Here is a 25,675-nt window from a genome sequence, read left to right on the forward strand (position 1 = left end):
GACTGCAGCACCAGATAGATGGCACTACAGTTACTAGACTGTAGTTTTTGTAATGGTGTTGTAAGGTGTTCCTAACAACGTCTTTGGTTCCTAATGCCAAAGCTTAGAAAATAAAAATGTCTACTAAAAGAAAACCTGATTCTCAAGTACCAGCAGAGGAGAGTGATTTACTGTTAATTCGACCGTTGTATGTAGGCGTTATTAATAAATTAAAATTTGATGTGGATAAAATATTCATATTTTACACCGTGTAATCCTAACCTTACCTTTTCTTTATAGAGGTGCCGGTCAAGAAGTTGGACGATCATGTATAATGCTGGAATTTAAAGGAAAGAAAATAATGGTAACAGTGTTACTGTATGCATTATTCAAGTAGTTATCTTCGGGAATAAATATCAATGAAACTGGAAGTATAACAAAAAGATACAGGCTCCCAAAATTATCATTATTTATCATTTCGCTATTTTCTAAATCATGCATCACCATCTCATATTTATTTGATGTATGTCATTATTAACACTGAATGCGCTATTACAGTTGAATAGTTTCTGTGACTTACCAACCGGTTTGACCTCTGCTAAAGGAAGAGAGACTGTACTTTTGCAAAGACTGACCAACATTACTCGCGCACGAAGTTCCGAGGAGACTTAATTATCAGATAGGCCTACAACCTACTAATATGTGCATTTAACAAATTTCTTTTACATTGTTACGTAACTAAACAAGTTTACACAATGAAACTAGTATGATTGATATTTGTAAATAGGCCTAGTAATGAATTTCTCATTGTAACAACTTTTTTTTTTATTATTCTCGTTATACGATAATTACACACGTCATTTGCATTTCATGGCTGTTTTTTTCTGTTGCGCTGTGAGAATTTCATAGATTAGGCCTATTGCTTTTAATAGTCTTTTAACTTGCTACACAGTGTGTTAACATTATTTTTTAAATCTATTAGGCATATTTGTTGCACTATTTTAATACAGGTCATAATATGAGGCCTGCTTTTTCATCATTATCATCGTAATCACCTAAAATTATCTAAGAGAATATTATAGAATATAATAACTTCTATCATGAATGAATAAGTATGTTTAAATTAATTGTTCCCTTTTTCAAATAGAAGGTTCGCCTATTTATCTATTACATCGTCACTTGTGAAATAAAATTATTGCAAAAGTGGGAAAATGAAAAGCAGTAACATAAGGAATAATAAATTTAATCAAATATATTTTATTTAAAACGTCTGAAATTGTTGTGAACACAGTGAATTTATTTTCCTTCCAGCTTGATTGTGGAATTCATCCAGGCTTGTCGGGCATGGATGCCTTGCCCTTTGTAGATCTTGTTGAAGCAGATGAAATAGATTTGTTGCTAATTTCACAGTAAGTGTTAGACGTTCTAATGAAAGCCTATCTTATATGGTAGATAAATTTATTCTTTACTTTTCGTGGTCAGAAAAATTTCCTATCACTCTGCCTCTAAACTTCGGCATGCTGTACAAAATCACATTACAATATATGGATAGCATGGCTATGGTATTTATTATTTCTTGACACAGTGCAATATAGCAACTTTCTCATCCCTATTACATTTGAAAACCTGAGCTTCATCTGTTGTCATTGACATGTTTACAAACATTTCCAACAGTTCTACATTTTTCTGACATTTTCATGCAAAATAGGCCTCCTTAATTATGAAATTTAGAAGTGGTGTCACACTTTTTTATGCATTTGATTTCATTGTACATGTAAATTCCTAGACCTAGTTAATGACAGCTCCAGTTCTATTGTAAATATTTTTGTTAAAACTCCTAATATATTACGATGAAAGAGTAATGGAATGGAGAAAAATTCTCTCCGGTGCCGGGATTTGAACCCGGGTTTTCAGCTCTGCGTGCTGATGCTTTATCCACTAAGCCACACTGGATACCCACCCCGGCATCGGACAGAATCGTCTCAGTTTAAGTTCCAACTCTTGGGTTCCCTCTAGTGGGGTGGGTATCCGGTGTGGCTTAGTGGATAAAGCATCAGCACGTAGAGCTGAAAACCCGGGTTCAAATCCTGGCGCCGGAGAGAATTTTTCCCGTTCCATTACTCTTTCATCGTATGATGACACAGAATATCTGCATGGAAATATCATATGTACTTCGGTACATTAAAATAATATATCCTAATATATTGCTTGTTATTATTGCTGCAGAAGTTCCTAGAATTAAGTGACTTAATAATTACATTTTTTCTTTAACATTTAACTTCTCTTCATAAGAACAAGCTGAGAAAGGATGCACAATAATCAACTGTTGCATGGAATGTGTTTTATAAGATTAACAAAGAGAGGTAGTATGTGTCATTTTTTTTACGATAACTAGACATCGGATTTTTAGGCACTAAAAATTGCAGTTTTAGGCGCCTAAAATAAGCTCAAAATTTGTAAAATTAGGCTCTATTTTAATGAAAATAGGCATTTTAGGCACATCAAGGTATCATACTTATTTCTTTCACTGAAATTTTTAGTTATACACTAAAATACGCACAAAAAAGTATGTTTAAACATTAAAAAAGAATACTATATTATATTTATAAACAGAGCTGCACAAATTTAATATATTGAAACTAATGAAATAATGATTATTGATATCAAGATTACTCATTTTAAGTTATTGAAATTCAGTTCCATGCTCAGACTTTATTATAATTATCTGCACAGTACACCACCAGAATTTTTTCTAAATTCTCCACAGTTAACCTTTGCCTTTTTTCACTGAGAATCATTTTGAAAGCAGAAAAACTTCTTTCAACCGAAACTGATGTGAGAGGCGCAAATTTTAAATTAGGTACAATAGAAACATCAATACTTACTGGAACATTTACACTTTCCCCCGATATCACTCTTGATACTTTTTCCAACAATGAAAATCCTACATTCTTATTTAATACGTTGTCCCACTTATTTTTAACTTTTTTCCCAGTTTCGCCCAAAGCAGAATGTATGTTCACTTGAGCTTCCTTTACTATTGCTATTTGGCTACAAAGAGATTGTTTTTCACGTTCTAATTGTTCAATGCTTGCAGGTATGAAAGAAAAGTTTGATGTTATGTAGGCAATATCGTTTTTCACTCGTGAGTCATTCAGACAATCTTTCACTGCTTTCACACACGCTGCACTATCAGTTTCAGGTAATTTATCAATAACTGTGACCACTTCTTTAAAATACTTAGAATAATACACCACTGACTGAATCCAGGTTCCCCATCGTGTAACAACCGGCTGAGGTGGGAGTGGGATATCTGGAAAGTTCTCTCTGAATATTGAAATCCTGGATGGGGCTTTACAAAAACATTTTTTTGTGTTAGAAATAAACGAATTGACAAGAGGAAATTCATTCAGGATTGTTTCGGAAACCCTGTGAAGGCCATGTGCTAGACAGGTTACATGCGTGAGGTTAGGATAAAATGTTTTAAGAAGTGGAGCTGCAGCAACCATGTATGAGGCAGCATCAGTACAAAACAACAGAACTTTAGAATCGTCTATATTACCTGAGTATAAAGACTATAGGCCTTTATTTACAAAATAAGCAATGGCTTGGCTATTCACTTTCGAAAGTTCCTTAACACATACGAGGTGTGGAATCGAAGGTCCATCAGGACTAAGTTTTCCTACTACCATATTTGCTATATACCTATTCATAGGATCTGAGGTTTCATCCACAGAGACCCATATGTAAGAATCACCTATATCCTCCCGAATGGAAGCTAAAGTTTCATTGTATATTCTGTCTAAGTAATTTTTTCTCAGATGGGATATTTTGTTTGCAGTATTTTTGTAAAAACTGTCTTAAAACCAGATTTTCAATTGCATTCCAGGGAATGTTAGCAGCAACAAACGCTCTGGTTAAATCAGCATAGAAATTGCTGCTGAGATTGGATGAAGTAGGCTGTGTTAGTAAAGTTTGTTGCAGTTGATTTTTCTGCTGAGCTTTAGCCTTATGAGCCGCTCCTTGCACATGCTGCTTTAGGTGGCACTTCTTTTCTTGCGAAATCTAAAAATGTAAAGTAAACTGAATTAAAATAAAATCCTAATTGTTGTATTGCCGTATTTCTATCACAAAGTTAGTGGGTTCGAACAATCAAAATTTTAATGACCTGCAAATACTTTAACTATCGGAATTTAAAAGGTTAAAGTGTAGTGGTTTTAAAAAGAATTATACCTCAGGATAGCTCAGTCAATGTATAAATATTATAGGCCTACTCATTAAAATTAATAGAACATATATTTCAACTATTGTTACATACCTGTTTGCTACAAATCTTGCAGAATATTATTTTTCCATCATAAGTGAATTCTGAATATTCTGTTAGCCATTGCCGGATCAATGTAGATTTTGCACTTATATTTTTCGGCATTATCGCGTTAAACTTCACAGGAAAACGTCCTACCGCTCAAAACTTCTCAACACAAATAAGGTAAGGGAAAGAGCAACTGTTAACGAGCATTCAAATGAACCGTTGTTATTGAGATTCAATTGGACAAAAATACAAAGTTCCACTTATTGTTGCATTTCCTGGTAGTGTTAACACTAGGAGGGCCATTCTTTTAAATATTTTGTAACGGTTTACCCTACTAATTCGCAGTTTTACGACTTTTCATAAATATTTCAAAAACACTCTTTCTCCAAAAATTGTGATTTTATGACACTCTGAAGGGCAGTACAGCTAATCGGTTTCAGACCGAAAACAGTCATTTTTATAGTATAGTATATCTCTGAATCGGTAGCAGCACATGTTGTGATTGTTGCCTGCTTCAAAACTAAGGTTGGTTCTTTGTCGGCATTTATGCCTCCAAACATGTTAAATTCGGTGAAATCTATTGCGAGTGTCGTGAGATTCAAAACATTTTGTTTCCTTTATCAATGGTTTCATGGCCGGTGCGAAGCAAACTTTCCACTTTTTAAATGCCTTAAATTTCGCAGTGAATGCATGTGTAAATTATAAAAAGTAAGAGTAAAATGCGAAAATTTACAGTGAGTTAGGCATTTTTAGGCGAATATTAACAAATTAGGCTCTAATAACCGTTTTAGGGCATTTTAGGGCACTATAAAACTCTTTGAATACCTTTCAATTTCCATGAAACACAAATATTAATAATTATTTTTACTTGTCTCCTAAAGAAACAAAATAGGCATTTGCCCTAGAATCCGATGTCTGACGATAACACTCGTAAAAATATGACTACCGGTATGTTCCATGGAAAAATATGTTGGAACTTCGATTTACTCTCACACCACACATGCGTCTGATATCTGATTTGCATTGCATTATTTCATGATCAACTGAAAAAGAGAAATGGAGTAATTTTAAAAATATACACACGGCAAATATTAATTATTCAGTATGATACACTTCTTTTATTACTGAATAATATGTTCTTGATTGTGAGGAAAAATTCTGCAGCTTAGTAGGCCTATTACTTATTCCATAGCCATCATTGCTGCATTGTGAAGTATTAATGAATATCACGCTCGTGAATGTATAACCACAGTCTAGTACATACAGTCACGAAGCTTGAGGCGATTTTTTGCATTTCTCGCGATACAATGCTCCAAGCAGTTAGCAACTGAGATTACTAGGAACAGTAGACTGTGCGATAGTAGCGATCCTAGTGGCTAGCAACCAAAGTTCAACTGTCATTGGATGCATATATATTGAGCTTCGTGACTGTATGTAGTAGACTGTGATATAACGTTGCACCTGCCTTCAGTGATCAGATTATTTTCAAAATCTATATCTTTTTACGGATGATATTGAAGGCAGGATTGGTGGAATGAAATTAGAGAACATGGCAGTACCTCACTTTCTTTACCGACTGAAAATTCCTAGAGATTTGAATCATGGCTCACATTCTGCTAATGGTATGCCTATTATTGAACTTAAGATGCTGTTTGAGAATAATCTAGTAAAATAACAATGTGGTATGAACTTTTCTTATAGCTTTCATCTTGATCATTGTGGAGCCTTGCCATGGTTCCTGCAGAAAACAAGTTTCAAGGGGCGATGTTTCATGACACACGCAACAAAAGCTATTTATAGGTGGTTACTTTCGGATTATATCAAAGTAAGGTAAGTGTATTATGACAAAAATGTGGTATACAGTATTATGCTAATTTTTTCAATGTATTTGATACCCTGTGTATAGAACTGTCCCTTACAAAAGCTGTATAAGACATTAGTTGTTTAATGTAGGTACTGTCTTTCTCAGTAACATTGCAACAGAACAGATGCTGTACACAGAAGCTGATCTCGAAAGTAGCATGGACAAGATCGAAACAATAAACTTCCATGAAGAAAAAGATGTATTTGGCATCAAGTTCTGGGCTTACAATGCTGGCCATGTGCTAGGAGCAGCCATGTTCATGATTGAAATTGCTGGTGTTAAGGTAATAAAGTTTTAGAGTGGTTTAATTCCTGTACTTTTTTCTGAAAAATGAAGTTTTATGTTGCTGTAAGACATAAATTTCGATATTTTTTTTTTATGAAAATATGCCTTTTCAGCATTCTTGATACTGGAAAGATGATTTTGACATGCTCTTTTTATGTGTGTAATCTATATTAATTTCTCCTACGTTACTGAACACATTTCATTCATATTTACTACTTTATAAAGTAGACAACTACAGAATAAGGCTTAGAACTGATTTATATTCGACCTGTTGGAAAACATCCATCCGACTGAATGTTCGACCATCAATTGGCGACCCTTATATTTTGCAGGCTAGACAGAACAGCAGGCGCACTTCATCATGCATGAATACTGATATTTTCTGAGTACATAAACGGTGTAACGATTGAAGGAAATTTCCTTTGTCTAATTAAAAAAAGTTTGTTTAAACCGAGCAAGTTGGCTCAGATGGTAACATTTGAGACTCACATTCGGGAGGTTCCACGTTTGAACCCCTTGGCTAACCAATCTGACTGGGATTTATCATGTTTTTCCTCAGTCACAAAGTCAAATGCCAGATTGGAAATTTATATATAATTATTCTTCACGGCGGACTATAGTGGACTTTATGTTGTCAGCAAACAGCTGGATACATTAAGAAGATTGATTGATTCTTCACCACCTCAGTAACTTTACTAATATCATAAACATTAATCAAAATATAAAGTCAGTTACAGGAACACAAGCCATCTAGAAGACACAATAGAAACAGGAACTCAGTAATAGCAAAAATAGCATATTGGTATACCCACAGATACTAAACACGCCATATAACTACAGTTGTTAAAGCGTGTATAAATAAATAAACAAAAGTACTAAAATGTGTTTGCTTGAAATAAACCTACAATTGACTGGACACTTTACTGCATTAATTTATCTTTTTAATATATAGAATTTGCTGTAATTTCATAACTATTACATAAAAGAACAAATGAACACCAGTAATAATGTGTAATGTGATATATAATATGTAAGCAAATGCAAAAATAGAATTACAATTAATTAAAAAATAAAAGAGCTAATAGTGCATACATTCCATTGTAATGTTTGTACTTTAAACTCAATATGTATACCTCAGATAAAGTAGTTGTTCATATATAATGCTTTTTAATTACTCTATATAAGTAGATGCATTATTTAATTAAGAAATCATTTTTAATGGGATGGAATGTTATTTTTAACAAAAAAGTATTTTCATGCTCCTAAAGTTTGTAGTTTCACTCTGCATGTTGTTACTCTTACTAATACTCATCTGTAATACCTGGATGGCTCAGTGTGATCTACTTTTTATACCCCAGACCCGTTCATCCAAAAAACGCGAAACAACTTGAACACTCGTTAAACCGAACTCTGAGGCAATCTGCAAAAGGGAAGAGCTTTGCATACTGCCTACAGTAAAAGGTAAAGGTATCCCCGTAACATGCCATGAAGGCACTTGGGGGGCATAGAGGTAGAGCCCCATGCTTTCCATGACCTCGGCACTAGAATGAGGTGGTGTGGTCGGCACCACGCTCTGACCGCCTTTTACCCCCGGGAAAGACCCGGTACTCAATTTTATAGAAGGCTGAGTGAACCTTGGGGCCGTTCTGAAAGTTTGGCAACGAGAAAAAATCCTGTCACCACCTGGGATCGAACCCCGGACCTTCCAGTCCGTAGCCAGCTGCTCTACCAACTGAGCTACCCGGCCACCATACTGCCTACAGTACCAGGCTTCATTAGCAATATATCATTTTCTTTTTTCCTAACCAGTTAAAACAAAATGGAAATTTACTTAACATTGACTGAACAGTTATATTCTTAATGAAGTGACAAATAAAATAGTATGGTCCATATATACCGAAAGTATTTGTTTCATAGAATTAAATATTATCTGTTAGAAAGCAGAACAGTCTGTAGCAAAATACAAGTTTAAAATGTGTGTTATCTTCGTAGGAATATCTGTTACTTGCTTTAGACCGAGGTTGATATCTTTGCAAGAGATTATTTATAGCTATTGTAAAGGTATTGAAGATACTACCATTTTGTGGTGCTGACTAGGTTAATCTTCATAGTGCAATATTATCTTAAAACTTAATTTCCTATAGTTTGAAGGAGAAAAATTCATAATCGGAATTTGCTTTCACTCTTGGCATATTACTGGTTTTTGCCAAGTAGGTCATACAAGAATCTATTTACAAAGTGTTAAAATATTTAAATATTTGTTTCAGTTATAGTATAGTGGTTTTCATCAATAGCAAGATGATATTACAAGAATATTAGACTATAATATGATGTATGTACGCATGTGTAGTGGGTTAGAGTTAGAGGCTATATTCATTATGAGGTTCCAACCAGTCTTCAGACTGCTGATTAAACAGCATACATATTTTACTTAAACTTGTAGAAAAATATTTTACTTTTTGAAATTATAAAAAATAGCTTCCATTCTATTTAATGTTGAACACGAAAGTTTTACCATTTTATTTATATGCCGGAATATAATATGCATTTCTTCTCAGTGTTTGTCTTTTTAAAATGCAGTAGAACCCCATTAATCCGAACTAATTGGGACCCAAACCTAATTGAGTTAAGAAATGTACAGATTATGTGAAATTCTATTTACCAATGTATTAATTTATGTTTATATTCCCTTAATATATAGCATATTACAGTATTTCTTTTTATTGTAATTTAATGTCCTTTAGTGCTTATTAAACAGTGTTATGACTAATTACTTATTTCTTCAATCCCCACTTGAAAAGAAAATTCGTTTGAACCTCATGGGAAATTTTAATTTACAAATATAGTTTAAAGTTTTCTTTAATTTCTTAAAGAATGATTGCAATATGGTGTGGTTGGCCAAATTTTCTGTTCAGTTTTTCTTTTCCCCCATTTATATTAACTGAAATTTCAAACTATCGGATTTTGGATTGGCAAGGTTCTACTGTAGACTGTGAACAAGAATATCAGTGGAAATGTGATAGAAAAACTAAATTGTTGTGAAATGCATAAAATTTGCAATGAAAAGTATGTGTCATCTCATGATTACGATTTTATGTAAGGGTGTACTGCGATGTGCAAAGATAATTAGTAATTGTTATTAACTTTTAAAAATGTATTAATGAAATTAAATTGTATCTTATATATATGTAGTATTATTTGTATTATTTTGTTACATCAATTGATACTTTCATTAATTTTATATTACTGAGCCATTCCATAATGTGGAATGAATATTTTTTTTACTGACTATAGACTCTTTGTAACCCACATTCATTAGTAGAATGATTATTTAATTTAATATGATGATTCAAATCCCGTAACATAATTAACTAGATAAATTGTTCAAAATTCATTAACTTTAATGTGTAATGTTTTTACGTTTTTTCTTTAGATTTTGTATACCGGGGACTTCTCTCGACAAGAGGACAGGCATCTGATGGCTGCAGAAATTCCAAATGTTCATCCGGATGTTTTAATTACGGTTTGGACATCTTTTTCAGTACATTTTGTATTAGATAGTGATAGAAAATATACTGATTTGAGGATTGTGATGTCAATTAATATAATCAATTCAGGGTAGATAATACCTCGAGAAAGAGTTGTAAATAAAGGTATGGTCACACGTCACTACTTTTGCTGAGCAACATTTCTGCTATACCTGCATGTTTAACACACAAGCCAAAGTAGTGTGCAGTGTACTACTTCATGTGCTGCACAACCCGAGAATTGCAAAAATTGTGACAGGAGGTAGCATGCTTGTTTATACACAGAGTACTAAATTTACAACCAGAATTTAGTTTAGCTGCAGCTTTCTATGTGTGTTGTCCTATGCTGTAGCTTCGTGGTCCAAGGCATCATGCCTGGACTTGCATTACAGAATAAGCACTGTTTTGGGTCTTTATGGAGAAGAAATTAAGTGTCGGTCATTGTATGGGACCAGTTAACTACTCAGCATTGTAATGAATTTGGGAGCTACAGTAGGTAGCAATATGTGATTCTGCGAACCAGCTATATTGGCTCATTGTGCTAACCACATGCCCTCATACTGGTTGGATGATCGTTTACCTCTGCTGAGGGCTGTGGACATGAATTTAGCTCTCAGTTGGTTGCCTTGGCCTTTTATGGGCTATCGCGCCCAAGATTGTTACTATATATGTGTTGATTCTTTCTATACATTTTGTGGTTATGTTTGTGATGCAGCTGTATATGTGTTTCCATGTGCATATGTGTTTGTTTCTTTGTGCATGCATGTTTTCTCACGTGATGAAATGCAAGCAGCTTATATATTATCTAGCTTAATTGTAAAATAGAGAACAAAATGTGGAATTACAAAAGGAGGAACTGTTTGCGAGTATTTGCAAGATTTATTTATATTTATTTATTTTTGACCTGTGTTTGCTCTTTGAGCCTGAAGTATGTGCAATTTATTATGAACCGTGTTTTCTTACATTTCTATTACACTAACAATTTCTGGTAAAGCTGATTGTGTTATAATTTTTGTTGTAATAATCAGTAGGCCTAATTTGCAAATTTCACAAAGACACTCTACCTTCAACTAGTTCTACTATTTACTTTTCTCTCCCAATTATTATCCATATTGTATATTATAAAGTCATACTGTTAACAAAAACGCCATTATACTTCAATAATACTGGTATCCAATAGTTTTTTTTTTAACTAATAGCAGTTACTTAACTGTTCGTCATCGCATATGAAGCTAGTTGTGTAGACCAGTTTACCGACATTTTTTATTCTGTTCCATTCTATTGTACTATGTTCTAATACACCATTTTTTAAAATTAGAATAAAATCTAGGAATAGTAATTTTCATAAAATATTCTTCAAAACATAATTTTAGTTTTTTTTTTAGATTTTCTGAGCTTTCCTTTTCTTTTCACCTTACATTATTTTATATAATTTATAATATGGCTTTAAGGAGAAGTTTGGTTTGGATTTTATTTATTGTTGATGAAAATATAACATTAAAAGATTACATTGTGTTTAAGGTTGCATCAACGTTTGTGTTCAGGTGAAAAATTAGGTAACAAAGAAAGGTATATGCTCATGGGATTGTGTGGCTGATCCAGTTCTTTGTGGATTTAGTCATTGGTAATGGTCCCAATAAGTAGAATATGTTTTTCCTGTAACCCTGATTTTTCATCTCAAGCTGAAGGTAAATCAGACCTTCAGTATGTTGTGAACTTTGCATTTTATATCTTCTGAATGATCCATCATTGTTTTCTGTCTCGTTTATTAATCATTTGTTAAGCATTCTGGTTTTAGAAGCCATACATATAGCAATGATCCACGACTATAAATGAAAAACTTGACTGTCATTTTCTCCCTTACAGGAATCAACATATGGCACTCACATTCACGAGAAGCGTGAAGAGCGTGAAGGTCGGTTCACTGCATTGGTCCATGACATCGTGAACCGTGGTGGAAGATGCTTGATACCCGTATTTGCACTCGGAAGAGCACAGGAACTCTTACTGATATTGGGTGAGCTCTTAATTTTTAGTATTGGAATATTTTATTTTCTCTGCCTAGAATTATGTTTCATATGAGAATCATATCCCAAATTATTATTTCTTATGACACATCTACCCATTACACTCTTATGAAGGTGTGTTTGTTTTTAAGATTACTTTATTTTGTTAAAACATAAATATTAAAGCATGTTCCACCAACTTCTTTTTTAACATGTGAACTCTGCTACATAAATGATTAGTCTGTCATCTTTATGCATTGGGGATTTATGTTCTTCTCGATCATGTTTTTTTTCCTACCTATGGAAAATTTACTTTTATAAATATATAAGAAATCTCCAAAATCTAAAGATTCACACAATCACTTGTATACCCACTTATTACATATGTGTATCCAAATCTAAATATATTAAATAATAAAAAAAGGTTCAATAGGAAAATCATAAAAATTCAAATTACTGTGATGGAAACTTACATATGAATTAACATTGTAAATTCATATCAAGCACCAGTACCGGTTCTCTTTCCAACCTCAACGAAACACAGTTTCATATAACATCCGGTAAGCACAGAAAAGCACACAGCTAGATGGAACCCTTCGATTGGGAAAATGTTGTCAGTATTCCCCAAAAACAGCCAATGCATTGCCATCACAAAATCCATAAACAAAAAGAATGTCTGCATATTCACTATGCGAATACACGAATTAAATATTAAGTGAACGTGTATTCAGTTGTGTGTTGCACTGGCATTGCGGTGCTGAGATACTGCCTTGTACAAAAGATCTGGCATAACATATCAAGTATAGTACACAGAACCACAAGATGTTCCAGTATTTCTCCCCTTGATTTGTCTCCAACCGTTAAACTTTGGTCTTAAGTATATTAGGTTAAATTGATGTAGGTTAACCGAAACTACAGTATCCTGAAGTATTTTACATTCCTACTTAGACACCCTGCATAATGTAATTAGATGAAGATGGATCCACATTTCTGCTCACAGATGTACAGTACGATTATTTAGTCCTGACAGTCACCGGAGATGTGCGTCCTGGGACAGGCGAGTCCATTTAGTTACGCCAAGTGGTGTTTGGGTTATTCACTCACTTGCCTTCGAAGCAATCGGATGTCATGTGTGCGGTAGAGTGGTATGTTTCCAGTACAATTAAGCTGTACTGCATTCCTTTACCGACCGCTCGCCCTTATCTCTACTCCGTAACTCTCCCCACTCCTCCTATTACTTACCCTCTTTCGTGTCGCTGAGTTGTCAGGACTAAATAATCAGTCTGTATCAGTGATGTATACTGTACTTGTTACTAGTGAACATTTCACTGAATGAACTTTATTGAATGAATTAGGAATAATGAATCTTGATCATGCACCACTGCGTATTGTTATGTTTCAGATGAATATTGGAGTCAGCATCCAGAGCTGCATGACATTCCAATCTATTACGCATCATCACTGGCGAAGAAGTGTATGGCTGTTTATCAGACTTATGTAAATGCTATGAATGACAAAATTCGACATCAGATTGCAATCAACAATCCCTTTGTGTTTAAACACATTTCTAATTTAAAGGTATTGAACTAAAACCTCTCTTTTTGTATCTTTGTAGAATAATAATAAAATTATGTTCTCATTCATGCATGAGAAACCAGAACTGACATTTGCATACAGTGAAGTTTCGATTGTTGTTACCTTAGAGTATCATCTTTTCTATTAAATATACTCATGCTTTAGTATTTTCTACTAACTGTACTCACACTTTAGTACCATTAAATTTGATTATTGTCGAGGTTCTACTAATCTTAGTTTTTGTCAGAACATTTACTACTACATTTCTCCTTGACAACTAACATTTACAAAATCTTGAGCATTCAGTCACGTGATAAGTGTTTCATAGTCTAGTGAGTGATGAGGTTAGTCCTGGATTCTGGGGATTCAGTGTTTTCACAATTGATTATTGAAACATTCAATAGTTTCCAGTGAAATGCATTGACAGTGGTGGTTTTATTTCACGCAAAATGCCTCCAAAAAGAGCACTACACGTGTAAAACAGTAAAAAGGTCTACAAGAATTTTATTGCTTGCAGCCACCATAATTAAAATCTTTATATATTTTATTTGCTTCTACACTTGATCACAGCATTCTGTATGTCAACTCTGATTATGACATAGACATCTATGAGGTAAATAACTAAATCAACTTGGTAGTGTTTATTCATTCATTAATTAATTAATTAATTCATTCATTCATTCAGGGCATGTCTTTCACGGCAAACCCAGTATTTTCCAATCTTTCATATTTTCTGCATTCCTTTTACTCTCCTTGGCAGTGTTAAGGCATTGTATTTTCTTAATATATAATTTTGTTCAAAGTTATAACCTAAAATATGTGTATATGTTTAGGTGTTCGGTTTTTTTTAATAACGAATTGCAACTATTGGATTTAAATGATTTGGGATCGACATTTCAATAAAAATCACGATTGTATGGAGTGAACTATGATAATTAAATCTCCACTGTATGTAGAGAATAACTAAATAAATGTTCTTAGGCAGTAACAGGAAAACAAAAATGTACATGGCCAATAATAATGATGTTAGAAGTAATACAATAGGCTTTGCAAGTGATAAAACATAATGAATTTCAAATGTTTACACTTCATGATAACTCCAATTTTCATACTCATTTGAAATTTAGATATTGAATTATGCATTGGAATTTCAGTATACTGTTAAAATTACAGTATATAAATCAACACTGAAATTCACAAATGAAAGGAATACAATTTCAAATACTTACTACCTACTATCAGATAGTTTTTTGACTGGGAAGTTAAGGGAATGTTAGACTACTGCTACTCAGCACAAAACATTAACAGAAGAAGGTTATGGCAAAAATAGAACTTGACAATTCCTGTTAAACAAGTCTTCACTAGTTTTAAACCAACATTAATAAAGCTGTGACTTCGAAAATTCGTTACTTCTAATAGGAGTTTACTATGTTATAACTGTTATAAGTTTCGTTTGTTCAAAATGTTGTTAAATTAAATTAAATTTTTCTTTTATTGTTCGTAGGTTCCCAAATATAGTAGTAGGTTATTTTTTCTCTCTCACTATTTACCATATTAAAGATATATGGGCTATTCCATATGAAATCAATCAGTAAAAAACCTCGCATTTTTTTATACTCTAATTTTTTCCTATTTATACAAGGTGCTGAGGAGAGTGCATTTGCAAAAATATACTATCGAAAGTCAAGCGGTTTTCGTATTGTTGAGCGACAAATTTAGCGTATTTTAGAAAAACAAGCCTCTTTCAGCGCTCAGAACTCTGGAGCCATTTACTGCAGAACATTGAACGAGAGCTCATTTTGAAGCTGACATTTGGTAGGTTATGATAAGAAGTAATCCTTATTTTTATTGTATACAGAGAGACAGATAATCTGATTTTACTTACTTTTAGGCTTTTTGCCCATTTGTAAAAATGTAAAAAAATATTGAGAAAAACCCTTGCATTATTAAGAGGGATTCAGCATTGTTTGCTTAGTGTCACGGCAATAAGTTTCGGGGGTATTAAATAAATTATATTCACACGCCTAGACTTGAAAGGCGCAACACAGCAAGCACTGGCCGAGAGATGAAGATAAGCGAGCTTTGGGCGTCATTTTACTCCTGTGTTTATGAAAATCTGTGATAAAGCTAGCCCAGCTATGCGCTACTAGACGAAACATCACCAGTGGCGGATTTTCAGGGGAGGCAAGGGAGGTCATGCCTCCCCTAATATTTTACCAGAACTCAATATGGCAGTAATAATTCCAGCTGAATTAAGATCACGGACAAGTTATAGCAAATGACGAACATTTTTCCTTTTATATTAATTTTATTATTCACTATGACTAAGATGTAAGTTACGTAAAGTCGACCACATTCAGTTGGTGATGCCCGCTCACTATACTGTACATAGTACAAATAATTCGTACTGAAAAATAACAGATAGCGCTGTAACCTGTATAGTCGACATCTAGCAGCCTGCAGTGTCTATGCAAGAGCGGGAGAGAGGAGTCGGCTACATGATGCTACTCCTCGGTAACCATGACAACAGCAGTTCAACCAATAAGATAGCTGGTTAGAAGAGTGTTTAAACTTGACTAGAACGCGCGAGGGGAGCCGATTTGGAGACGTCCTACTTACCGCTGACAACTGTACTGCTTATAGTCATGGCCGGTTTCGGCTGTATTGGGAAGCTCTCTCTCTTTCTCTCTTCGTGGTTTTAGAAAATTGGATCACGTATTGTTAGTTTTCTCTCCCTGCATAAAAGTTTTCATTTACGTTGTTAGATTTTCTCTTGTTTGCGGGTGTTCCTGTTATTTTATTCTTTTGTGTTACGAGATGTATTTACTTATACAGTATTTTAAAAATATCGAGAGTTTAGAAACAGATGCAGATATGTCTCTAGCTTCTTCTAATAGCAGTTGTTCAGTATGTTGTGACGTAATTGTTCGGTTTGCGAAGGAAGAGGATCGTCCAGTTAATTTGCTGTAAAATTAGACTATGTAATAGTAATGAGCAAGCCCCGGATTCTTAGGTTCAAATCAATTTTGTTGCTATCTACTTACTCTCGAAATATTGCTTTTCTTGTTCGTTTTATGTAGCAAAGAGTAACATTATTAAATTAAATATGACCTAAAACGACCTAATTCGTAGGTTAGGACTTAGAATGCCCTAAAGAGAGGCAATCTTTACCAAGCCGTTGTAATAATATTAACAGTATGTTGTTTATTTTTATTTTTTTCCCGTAAAATCATATAAATTCCTAAACATAAGATTTAAAATCCTCAAAAATAAATTGGAAAACATAATTTTAATTTCTTAAAACCTATAAATTCTGCGCTTAGTAATGAGGTATGTCACAGGCCTTATATTTTTATATTCTCATCATTCACGTCTTGGCCTTCTCAACTTTCAAACCCACCGTCCGCCACTGAACATCACGTGTTTATGTCTCCTGGCCTTGCTTGCCTAGGCTAGCTTCCGCCTCACAGTCAGCTGGTTAGCTCACGCACGTACTATTTATTTTCTTTATTTGATTTTTCAATACTTTCTTATTAACGTTGCACCAGTAAAAACTATGTGTTTATTTGTACTTTCAATGCGGAATCTAACCATATATTTTAATAATATTTTTTCGTGGGCAAAGGTGTCTTAATTAAGAAAAATCTAAATTTCTCCTTTTCCATAAAAAGTAAGAAAAACTGTTTACATGTCAATATAAACTTTTAACTTTTCAGCATCAAAATAAACCATGATTCTGATCATTGGGTAAAAGGGTTTTGGAGCCACAACAGTTTAAAGTTGCTAATTTTATGAAAATACGATAAATTAAAATATTTTTAATTTAAACACTATGAAGTTCTGATGCCTCAAACTTTGCACAAAGCATTGTATCATAGTTGTCTATGGACAGAAAAAGTTTCATTGTATTTAAAAATTGCAAGGTCAATTTTCTCTATCTTTCAGTCGATTTGAGGTGGAATAGTCCATATGCTAATTGATAGTTGATAGTCTGTGTTTAGTAAATTAAACTCATCAATACCGGTTGCAGAAGACACAGCCCTGCAGTATATATTGACTACACCCCAACTCTGGCTACTAGCAACAGGCATCTATAATGAACACCGATCAAAATACTCCTCATTTCTCGTGAAAAACAACAACTGAATAGACTACAGTGGACTGTAGTGGACTTTATGTTGTCAGCAAACAGCTGGATTCATTGAGAAGATTGATTGATTGATTGATTGATTAATTGATTGATTGATTGATAATCTGTGTTTTAAATACAGAGGAGAAGAGCTAAGATGTGGAGATGGAGTAGGTGTCTGTTTTTTTTTTAACCCTTGACCAATTTGACCAAAAAACAGCCCTGCCTATTACTTCAGAAAACTTTGTAACAAATTTTTGTTAGTTTTTTTAAATCTTGCTATTCTTTGCTGTTCAAATTAAAATACTACTGTATCCAGAATTGAAAATTTTATAGTAGTGTAATTTGTTTTATATTAGACTCATTACTGATTGGTTTCTACAACTGAGTATGAGATAATGTCAGTAATTATACTGACCAATAGATATGGTTGGTTGGTTTCCAGTGTGCTGTTTTGGCATTTGAGTCATTAACAGTCTAGCAAGTTGTGGTTAGCTGAGGGCAAGATGCCGATTTTATGAAGGTGTTTTCCATGACTTGTGAGTAGTCTGAAGGTGGCAACTTATGATTTTCTTTGGGTTTGCGGTATGAGATTGCGATCTCTATATAATTGTTGCCATTTTATGTTGTTCGATGATTGTTTCAGCTGGTTTTCATTTGCATGCTTGACTTTTACATATACAGTATTATTCTTTTAGCAGATTCATAATATGATATTGATTTTGATTTGAAATGAAAGATGGAAGCTCCCTTTTTTGGCAAGGAGGTCAGCTGTTTCATTAGTTGCTAAGCCACAATGTGAAGGGATCCAATAGATATGTTCTTTCTAATTTTTATATTCTGTGTTGTCATCTTTATGTTTCTCAGGGAATAGATCACTTCGAGGATATTGGGCCATGTGTGGTGATGGCTTCTCCAGGTATGATGCAGAATGGATTGTCACGAGAGCTGTTTGAATTATGGTGCACTGACTCTAAGAATGGTGTAATTATTGCTGGTTACTGTGTAGAAGGAACACCAGCTAAAGCAATTCTGTCAGAACCTGAAGAAATTACTACCATGTCAGGTCAGAAACTGCCACTGAAGATGTCTGTCGACTACATTTCTTTCTCAGCTCACACTGACTACCAGCAGACGAGCGAGTTTATCAGGATCCTGAAGCCACCACACGTGGTAATACACTTAATCTTATTAAATGTCTAAACTTTTATTTTGAGGTTCGACCCAAAGCTATTTCAATAGTCACAGATAGTGCAATGTTGTAATGTTGCTTTTAAGGAATAAACCATGCCCTCAAATTGTAATAACTCTTCTATAATTTGTTCAGTTACAACTAGGGTTGCCAATGTTTTTTGAAGAAAATATGGGAGACTAAGGAATCGACAAAATTTCACATTTAAAATAGACAAATTATTCGGTTCAGTTACTAAAAAACAACTTTATTCTACACTTCGGCAGCTAGGCTTAAATTAAGGATATTTTGAGACAGATTTTGTCTCACGTATGGTATAATAGTTGAAGTTGACTGCAGTTTTCAGCTCTGATTTGATTAAATGTGTCGTGCTTCTGTTTCGAACATCTGTTCAATTATTTTTCATGAGATGAAACACCCTTTTTTGTATGAGCATTACTACTTGATGAGTGAGCACTAAAACCCCATTCTTGGCAAGCATTACCTTCTGTGAAGACTGCATATTTTAATGCATCTTTTGAACAACAAAATTCATCATATAATCAGTCATCATTCATGGCAAAATGAAATGTTTAGCATAAAAATGTTTACATTATGCAAAAATAAGAAAGAAAAATGCTCGAAGAGAAGAATAATACAGAGCCGGGAGATTGTTAAAATTAAGAGCAAATATGGGAGAACCAGGGAAATATGGAAGGGTTGGCAACCCTAGTTACATCATGGTGTGTTACAAAATGTTTCACTATATCATTAAAGGACACATGATTGTTGGAGGCAGCTTCGAATTTTACGAATTTCAAAGTGGGCTGCATCTTAACACTGAACACGTGCTGTATTTTTGCATTCTCACATTTTTGTGACAAACCTAATTTCAAGTAAAATTGATGTAGAATGTATAAATGATGTTTCATATCTCCTAGGGTTTAAAATACGATCATATAAATGTAAAAAAAACATATAAACGAAAAATGTATAACTGAAATAAATTAACATGGAAAGTATTGAAATTTTACAGGAACTTGAGAAAAAAAACGAAGAAGAGTGAAAAACATATATGTGAGAAACGTATTAAAGGAGTTTCACTATATTTTGAAAGACAATAATTGATGAGAATCCAATTAGACTGTAGTCTTTTGTAGAGTCTTTGCCTGCATATGCAGTTTTTCTATTGTACTATGTCATTTAGCCTAATTTATACTGTAGAGGAATTTCGTGATATCATAGAATGTTTACATACTATTTCACACTCAGGTACTAGTTCATGGGGAACAAAATGAGATGAGTCGTTTAAAGGCTGCCCTCCAGCGGGAATACGAAGATGATCCCAACACAAAGATGGAGCTGCACAATCCTCGGAATACAGTGGCAGTAGAGCTGTATTTCAGAGGAGAGAAAACTGCAAAGGTGATGGGAACTCTGGCAATGGAAAAACCAAGACCAGGACACAAGTTATCAGGCATTTTGGTCAAGAGGAATTTCAACTATCACATGTTGGCTGCATGTGACTTGTCAAGTAAGTTGGTTACAGCCTTGTTTGTGGTAACAGTAGCTATTATGGAATTCTGAAGTTCATAATGTATTCGGTTTTGTAACATTTCTCGACACTCTCTTCCGTCTTCTCTATACAATCATTGCCCATTCCCTCTAATTCCCTCATGTATCTACATACCCAACTTATGTGTCCATCTTTTGAACATACTCGTAAACCATTTCATTTCCTTCATACACTTATTGCCGTGATGGCATTTGTTAATTTAGTATTTTTCCTTATTATTTCATTCTGATCCTGAACTTTTCTCAATGCTCCCATAGAATGTTTCCAGAAATTTTACTTCTCCACTAATAATAGTCTGTTCTTTTTTTACATTGCTAACTTAATTGTCTCAGAAGAGATGAAACAGAGCACAGCTGACCAAATGATTTCCTCCTTGTATTTTTCTGGTTTCCGTGCATGTCATTTGGCAGAGCAACTGACCAGAAGGTCTATGGCTTTAAGTATTAGGCCAGGTGCACACAGAATGAGGCGTGGTGTGGCTCTTCGTGACGTGACGTTTTGCTTCATGGTGTCTCACAACGCCTTGCGACAGCTTAACACAATCTGCTGGCTGTGTGGAATTGGAAAACTGGCCTAGGCTAGAAAGTAGCGTCAATGAATGAGACTGCCTGTGTCAGATATTCTATTGTATTTGGTTATTATTTCCTAAGGACATGTAATAGTCTAAAAATCTGTACAGTTGAAAGCGTCTTACAATTAAATACTACTAAATTACTAAGTACTGCACAAACTTCTTTTGTATGTTTATGACTACTTCACGAGCCACAATAATGAAAAATACATTAAATCAATAATGAGTGATAGTATAGAGCAGAACAGTAAACCTACTACAAATTATTGTTACTAATTATTATTCAGTCCCGCGCCATGGCGTTGTGGTCTAAGGCATGCTGCCTAGGACTCACGTTACGGAATGCGCGCTGGTTCGAGTCCACGTGGGGGAAGAAATTTTCTCATGAAATTTCGGCCAATGTATGGAACCAGTGCCCACCCAGCATCGTGATGCACTTTAAGGAGCTATAATAGGTAGCAAAAATCCGGTTTCGCAAACCAGCTATAACGGCTGGGAAGATCATTGTGCTAACCACATGATATCTCTATTTTGGTTGGATGATCGTCCACCTCTGCTTTGGCATGTGGACGTGAGGCCAGGAGCTGACTGGTCGGTCTTGGCCCTTCATGGGCTCTAGTGCCATGTTTTTTTTTTTAATGCAATATTATGCAATAACCACTTGTAAATGCAGTCTCATGACAGTTACTATGTAAAAGGTCTTAAGGAAATGTTTCACATCTGAAAGGACTGTATATGCTGCAAAGCCTTCATTTTAGGTTAATTTAATTTAATGTGTTATCATTTTTAAATATGTGCATTCATTAATTTTATCTTATATTTTATATTTTACATTTTAATACAATATGGTCAATGTAACCCATTGCACATCAGCGCAAGAGTTCAATAGAGGTAACAGTGATCTGAAGATGGCTTACAAAGCCGAAAACGTTCAAGTAGAATGAAATAAAAATATCACATTATTATACAAGATAAGTTTATGACGGACTTAAAAAGAAAAAAAAGTAACAAAACTTATCGGAACAAAAATGGGTATAAAATTCTAGTGGCATGGATTTACTTTTTTTTAAATTATTATTCACCTGGTGCTTTCATCTCAATTTTCATACATTTACGACACTGATCTTCCTGTTTTACATCCACTCTGAAGAAAGATGTGCTGAGGATTTTTAATTTCCCTTTACAACCACAATCACCTGCTCACAAAAGACTGCTATTGACAGAAAGGAAGTCATTGCTTCACTTTCCCCTGAAATGAAGTTGAAGTGGATATGTTGCATGTTTGACGTTTTTTGCAGAATACACGGACATGAGCATGAGCCAAGTGATTCAACGGCAGAGCATACATTACTCAGGAACCTTCGCTGTACTAAAGCATTTGTTGGCTCAGGTTGCTGGGACTACAGACATAGTGGATGATAAGAAGTTGCGAGTCTTCCAGAATGTAGATCTCACATTAGAAAACAAAATTGTTACACTAGAGGTAATATTCTGCTCTTAATATGGTTATGATAAGTAGTAGCGTGTTTACTTGACAAGTTTTGTATTTATTTTTATCCATTGCTATTTACCATCTTCTTCTCCTCCTCCTTCCTCTTCAAGTATCAAGCTCCAGTTGCTCTGTGGCTTCTAGTTTTGGTCTTTCCATCAGTTTTCGGTCATTACACATTTCTTTTTCCTCATTCAGAAAGAAATGAGAGAAAGCTGACACACTTTAAAGTAGGGTTTATTCCTAGATTATATTATTACTCATTATTTTATTTTTAATCTTGATCCTATTTTCTTATATCAGCTATGATTGGCTATGACGAGGTATATTGATAGATATCAATCAATAAAGAACATTACCAACTAAATAGGGCTGTGCCAGCAGGTCCTATGTCTTAATAGAGAAAAGTTTATACCTTAGTTCCAAATATAACGTCCCTCTCTTCAATTAGTCAGTAATAGGTTTACTTTTTGGTGCTCAGGGTTCTTTACCAAAATTTGTACATAATTTTTTTTTTAATTTGAAATTAAAAAAACCATCACCCAAATTCTTAAAGATTCCTTGCAGGTTATACAATTTCTTTTATACCACTCAGAAGGTCTTAATTAAGGATATGCCATATACCAATTTTAACTGAAATCTTTTTGTAAATTTAATTTTTAAGTTTATCTTTTAAGATTTTATTTTGTATTTGATTTTAACAGGGCTTAATTGGTTCATTTTATTTTTATAACAATATTCATCTTTAATTCATTATATTATTGCTATTGGAACTGTGAGGTACTTTACCTAAGTGACTAGTTTTGGCAGGGCTTCACGCCAAAACTAGTCACTTAGGCAAAGTACCATATAGTTAGAATATTTAACACACTGAAGATATTTAAGTTGTTTTTAACAAGTTTAATAATGTAGCTACATTTTGTGCTTGTAGTGGAATCTGTCGCACAAACTGGTTAAGAGCTATTTTATTTTTTTTTTAAGGCATATTGGTTCCATTCAGTTCAATGGTAATTGATAAATGAGTTCTATTCAGTCAATACTTAACATAAAAACACAATAAACATGTTATAACAACCTTTAAACAGATTTAAAAACAAACGTTTTCGCCAATTTTGATTGGCATCTTCAGGTCGTGTAGGTCGAATAGAACATGTTATAATAAGTGAACATTTGGTATATAAAGTTAAAACAGAAGTTAAAACTATGGTATAACTTAAAACAGAGAATAGAACTTAGCAAAAAGCCACCACTATGTAAGTAGAAGCACTATGTTGAAAGAGGCGTGTGTGACCCAAGGGAACGGTAAAACTCTTCCGTCATTGCAGGTACAGTTTTCAAGACAGATTTGACGATGCTACAAACAGGTTGGTCGTGTGGCCGATTATGGAAAGCAGGAAAAATCCTGTAAATTGTAAGGATAGAATGAAAAAGTATTTAGAAGCATTTAAGTATTATTTAAATCTTCTAAAACAATACTTACAAAAAGTTGGAAAAAACGTCTTGAATCCATGAGGGTGGCGACACGACTGAGCTTTACATTAAGTGGTAGCGTATGACGAAAACTGTATACCTGGCAAGACTAGTGGATGGGTGAAAGTTACTTGCGTATGATCTTAAACAGCGGGTTATTTGAATATTATTAGAATGGGTGGTAATATATAGTTCCTCTGCAGCATTCATGTAATTATGATTGTTTAAGAGTTGTTTCATTGCAGTGGATAGCAACACCTGTGAATGATATGTATGCTGACACTGTTCTGGCTGTCGTTATGCAAGCTGAGATGTTGGATGCAACACCTTCATTCTTTCCAGCTCAGGCTAAGATGGATCGAATGCATTTCAAGGTAATCTCGCAATGGCGGCTTATTCAAGAGATGTTTGAATTGGATTTTTTCTATTCTTGATTGGTGTAGAACACATGAATTTCGAAGGTTTAATCTATCTTCTTCTTCCCGTGGAAAGATAAGAAGAGGAGAAAGTTAAGGAAGCTACTTATTGGGGCTGTTACAAATGACTGAATCCTCCTGCATGAATATATATGATGGTTCCACGGAAAGATGCTAAGCCACTATTCTTAAATTTTACAGGGGAGCTTTTCTTAACTTTAAAACACTGATAAGATATCATTAGTTTACATCTTATTAAGTGTAAGTTACCAATATACTGACCGAGAGCAATAGCATACATTGTTTTTTTTTTTTAATCTTAATTCAAAGGTCTAGTCAAGAAAGCATCCTGGTAGAAAATTTGCAACTTTCTTTGCATCCTCCATAGTTTTTCCCAAAAATTTAATTAAAATCTCTAATAAGCGTTACAATTTCTTGTTCTGGTTTTGGAAGTCTTTAAATGCTTATCTGATGTTTCTATTATTTTTGTAGGAATGTCTGATTGAAATGCTGCAGGAGATGTTTGGTGAAGATTCTGTCCCTAAAATATTTAAGGGTGAGAAATTGTATGTCACTGTGGATGGAAAAAAGGCAAACATTGATTTACTAAATTTGGTGAGTATAGATATCATCTTAATGTTTATTGTAAATTAGTTACTCAAAATGAAACTTTAGTTCTGAGAAATATGTCACAAGACACTTTCAAGAGTTTCAACTACGAGTATGATATCTAACATATCCTATTCTGTGTGTGTGTGCATGCGTGTGTTATTTCTTTATTTCCCTTGTGCTAGTTAATTTAGAATAACAATGTAATTACAGAGATGTTGATTTCTTTTTTAAGTTTCATTGTCTTTTGCAGGAAGTGTCATGTGAAGAAGATGAGTCCTTCCAACAGATAGTACAGACAGCTGTAACAAAATTGTATCAATCACTTGCACCCCCACAAATTAAGTAAAAATAATAAATAACTGAAACATATGCAACTTTACATCATTACACATTCCTTTCTATCATACATCAATTTATGCAATAAGCTACTTTGAAAGCCAAAATTTGTATTTTCGATTATGTAACACATTTTGTTTATTTTACAAAGGAGTGAAGAAGAATGAAATTAATCAATCAATCTTCTTAATGTATCCAGCTGTTTGCTGACAACATAAATTCCACTATAGTCCACTGTAGTCTATTCAGTTGTTTTTCACGAGAAATGAGGGGTATTTTGATCGGTGTTCATTATAGATGCCTGTTGCTAGTAGCCAGAGTTGGGGTGTAGTCAATATATTCTGCAGGGCTGTGTCT

General features: G+C 34.0%; 1 protein-coding gene and 1 non-coding gene across 2 annotated transcripts; one reads left to right on the forward strand and one right to left on the reverse strand.

The window, feature by feature from the left end:
• The first annotated feature begins 26 nt into the window (after positions 1–26).
• Positions 27–25,351, forward strand: Cpsf73 (cleavage and polyadenylation specificity factor 73). Its single transcript, XM_069825899.1, has 14 exons — positions 27–187; positions 280–343; positions 1,291–1,388; positions 5,993–6,121; positions 6,261–6,438; positions 9,874–9,963; positions 11,834–11,984; positions 13,376–13,551; positions 18,545–18,850; positions 20,121–20,382; positions 22,294–22,478; positions 24,200–24,328; positions 24,863–24,985; positions 25,233–25,351. Exons 1-14 carry the CDS (start codon positions 117–119, stop codon positions 25,326–25,328), a joined length of 2,058 nt encoding a protein of 685 aa, XP_069682000.1. The 5' UTR covers positions 27–116; the 3' UTR covers positions 25,329–25,351.
• On the reverse strand, positions 1,861–1,932 carry TRNAC-GCA (transfer RNA cysteine (anticodon GCA)). Its single transcript has one exon. It is a non-coding gene; the product is annotated as a tRNA-Cys (tRNA).
• Positions 25,352–25,675: the final 324 nt, after the last annotated feature.

This window comes from Periplaneta americana, chromosome 5 (genome assembly GCF_040183065.1).
Source record: "Periplaneta americana isolate PAMFEO1 chromosome 5, P.americana_PAMFEO1_priV1, whole genome shotgun sequence".
Lineage (NCBI taxonomy): Eukaryota > Metazoa > Arthropoda > Insecta > Blattodea > Blattidae > Periplaneta > Periplaneta americana.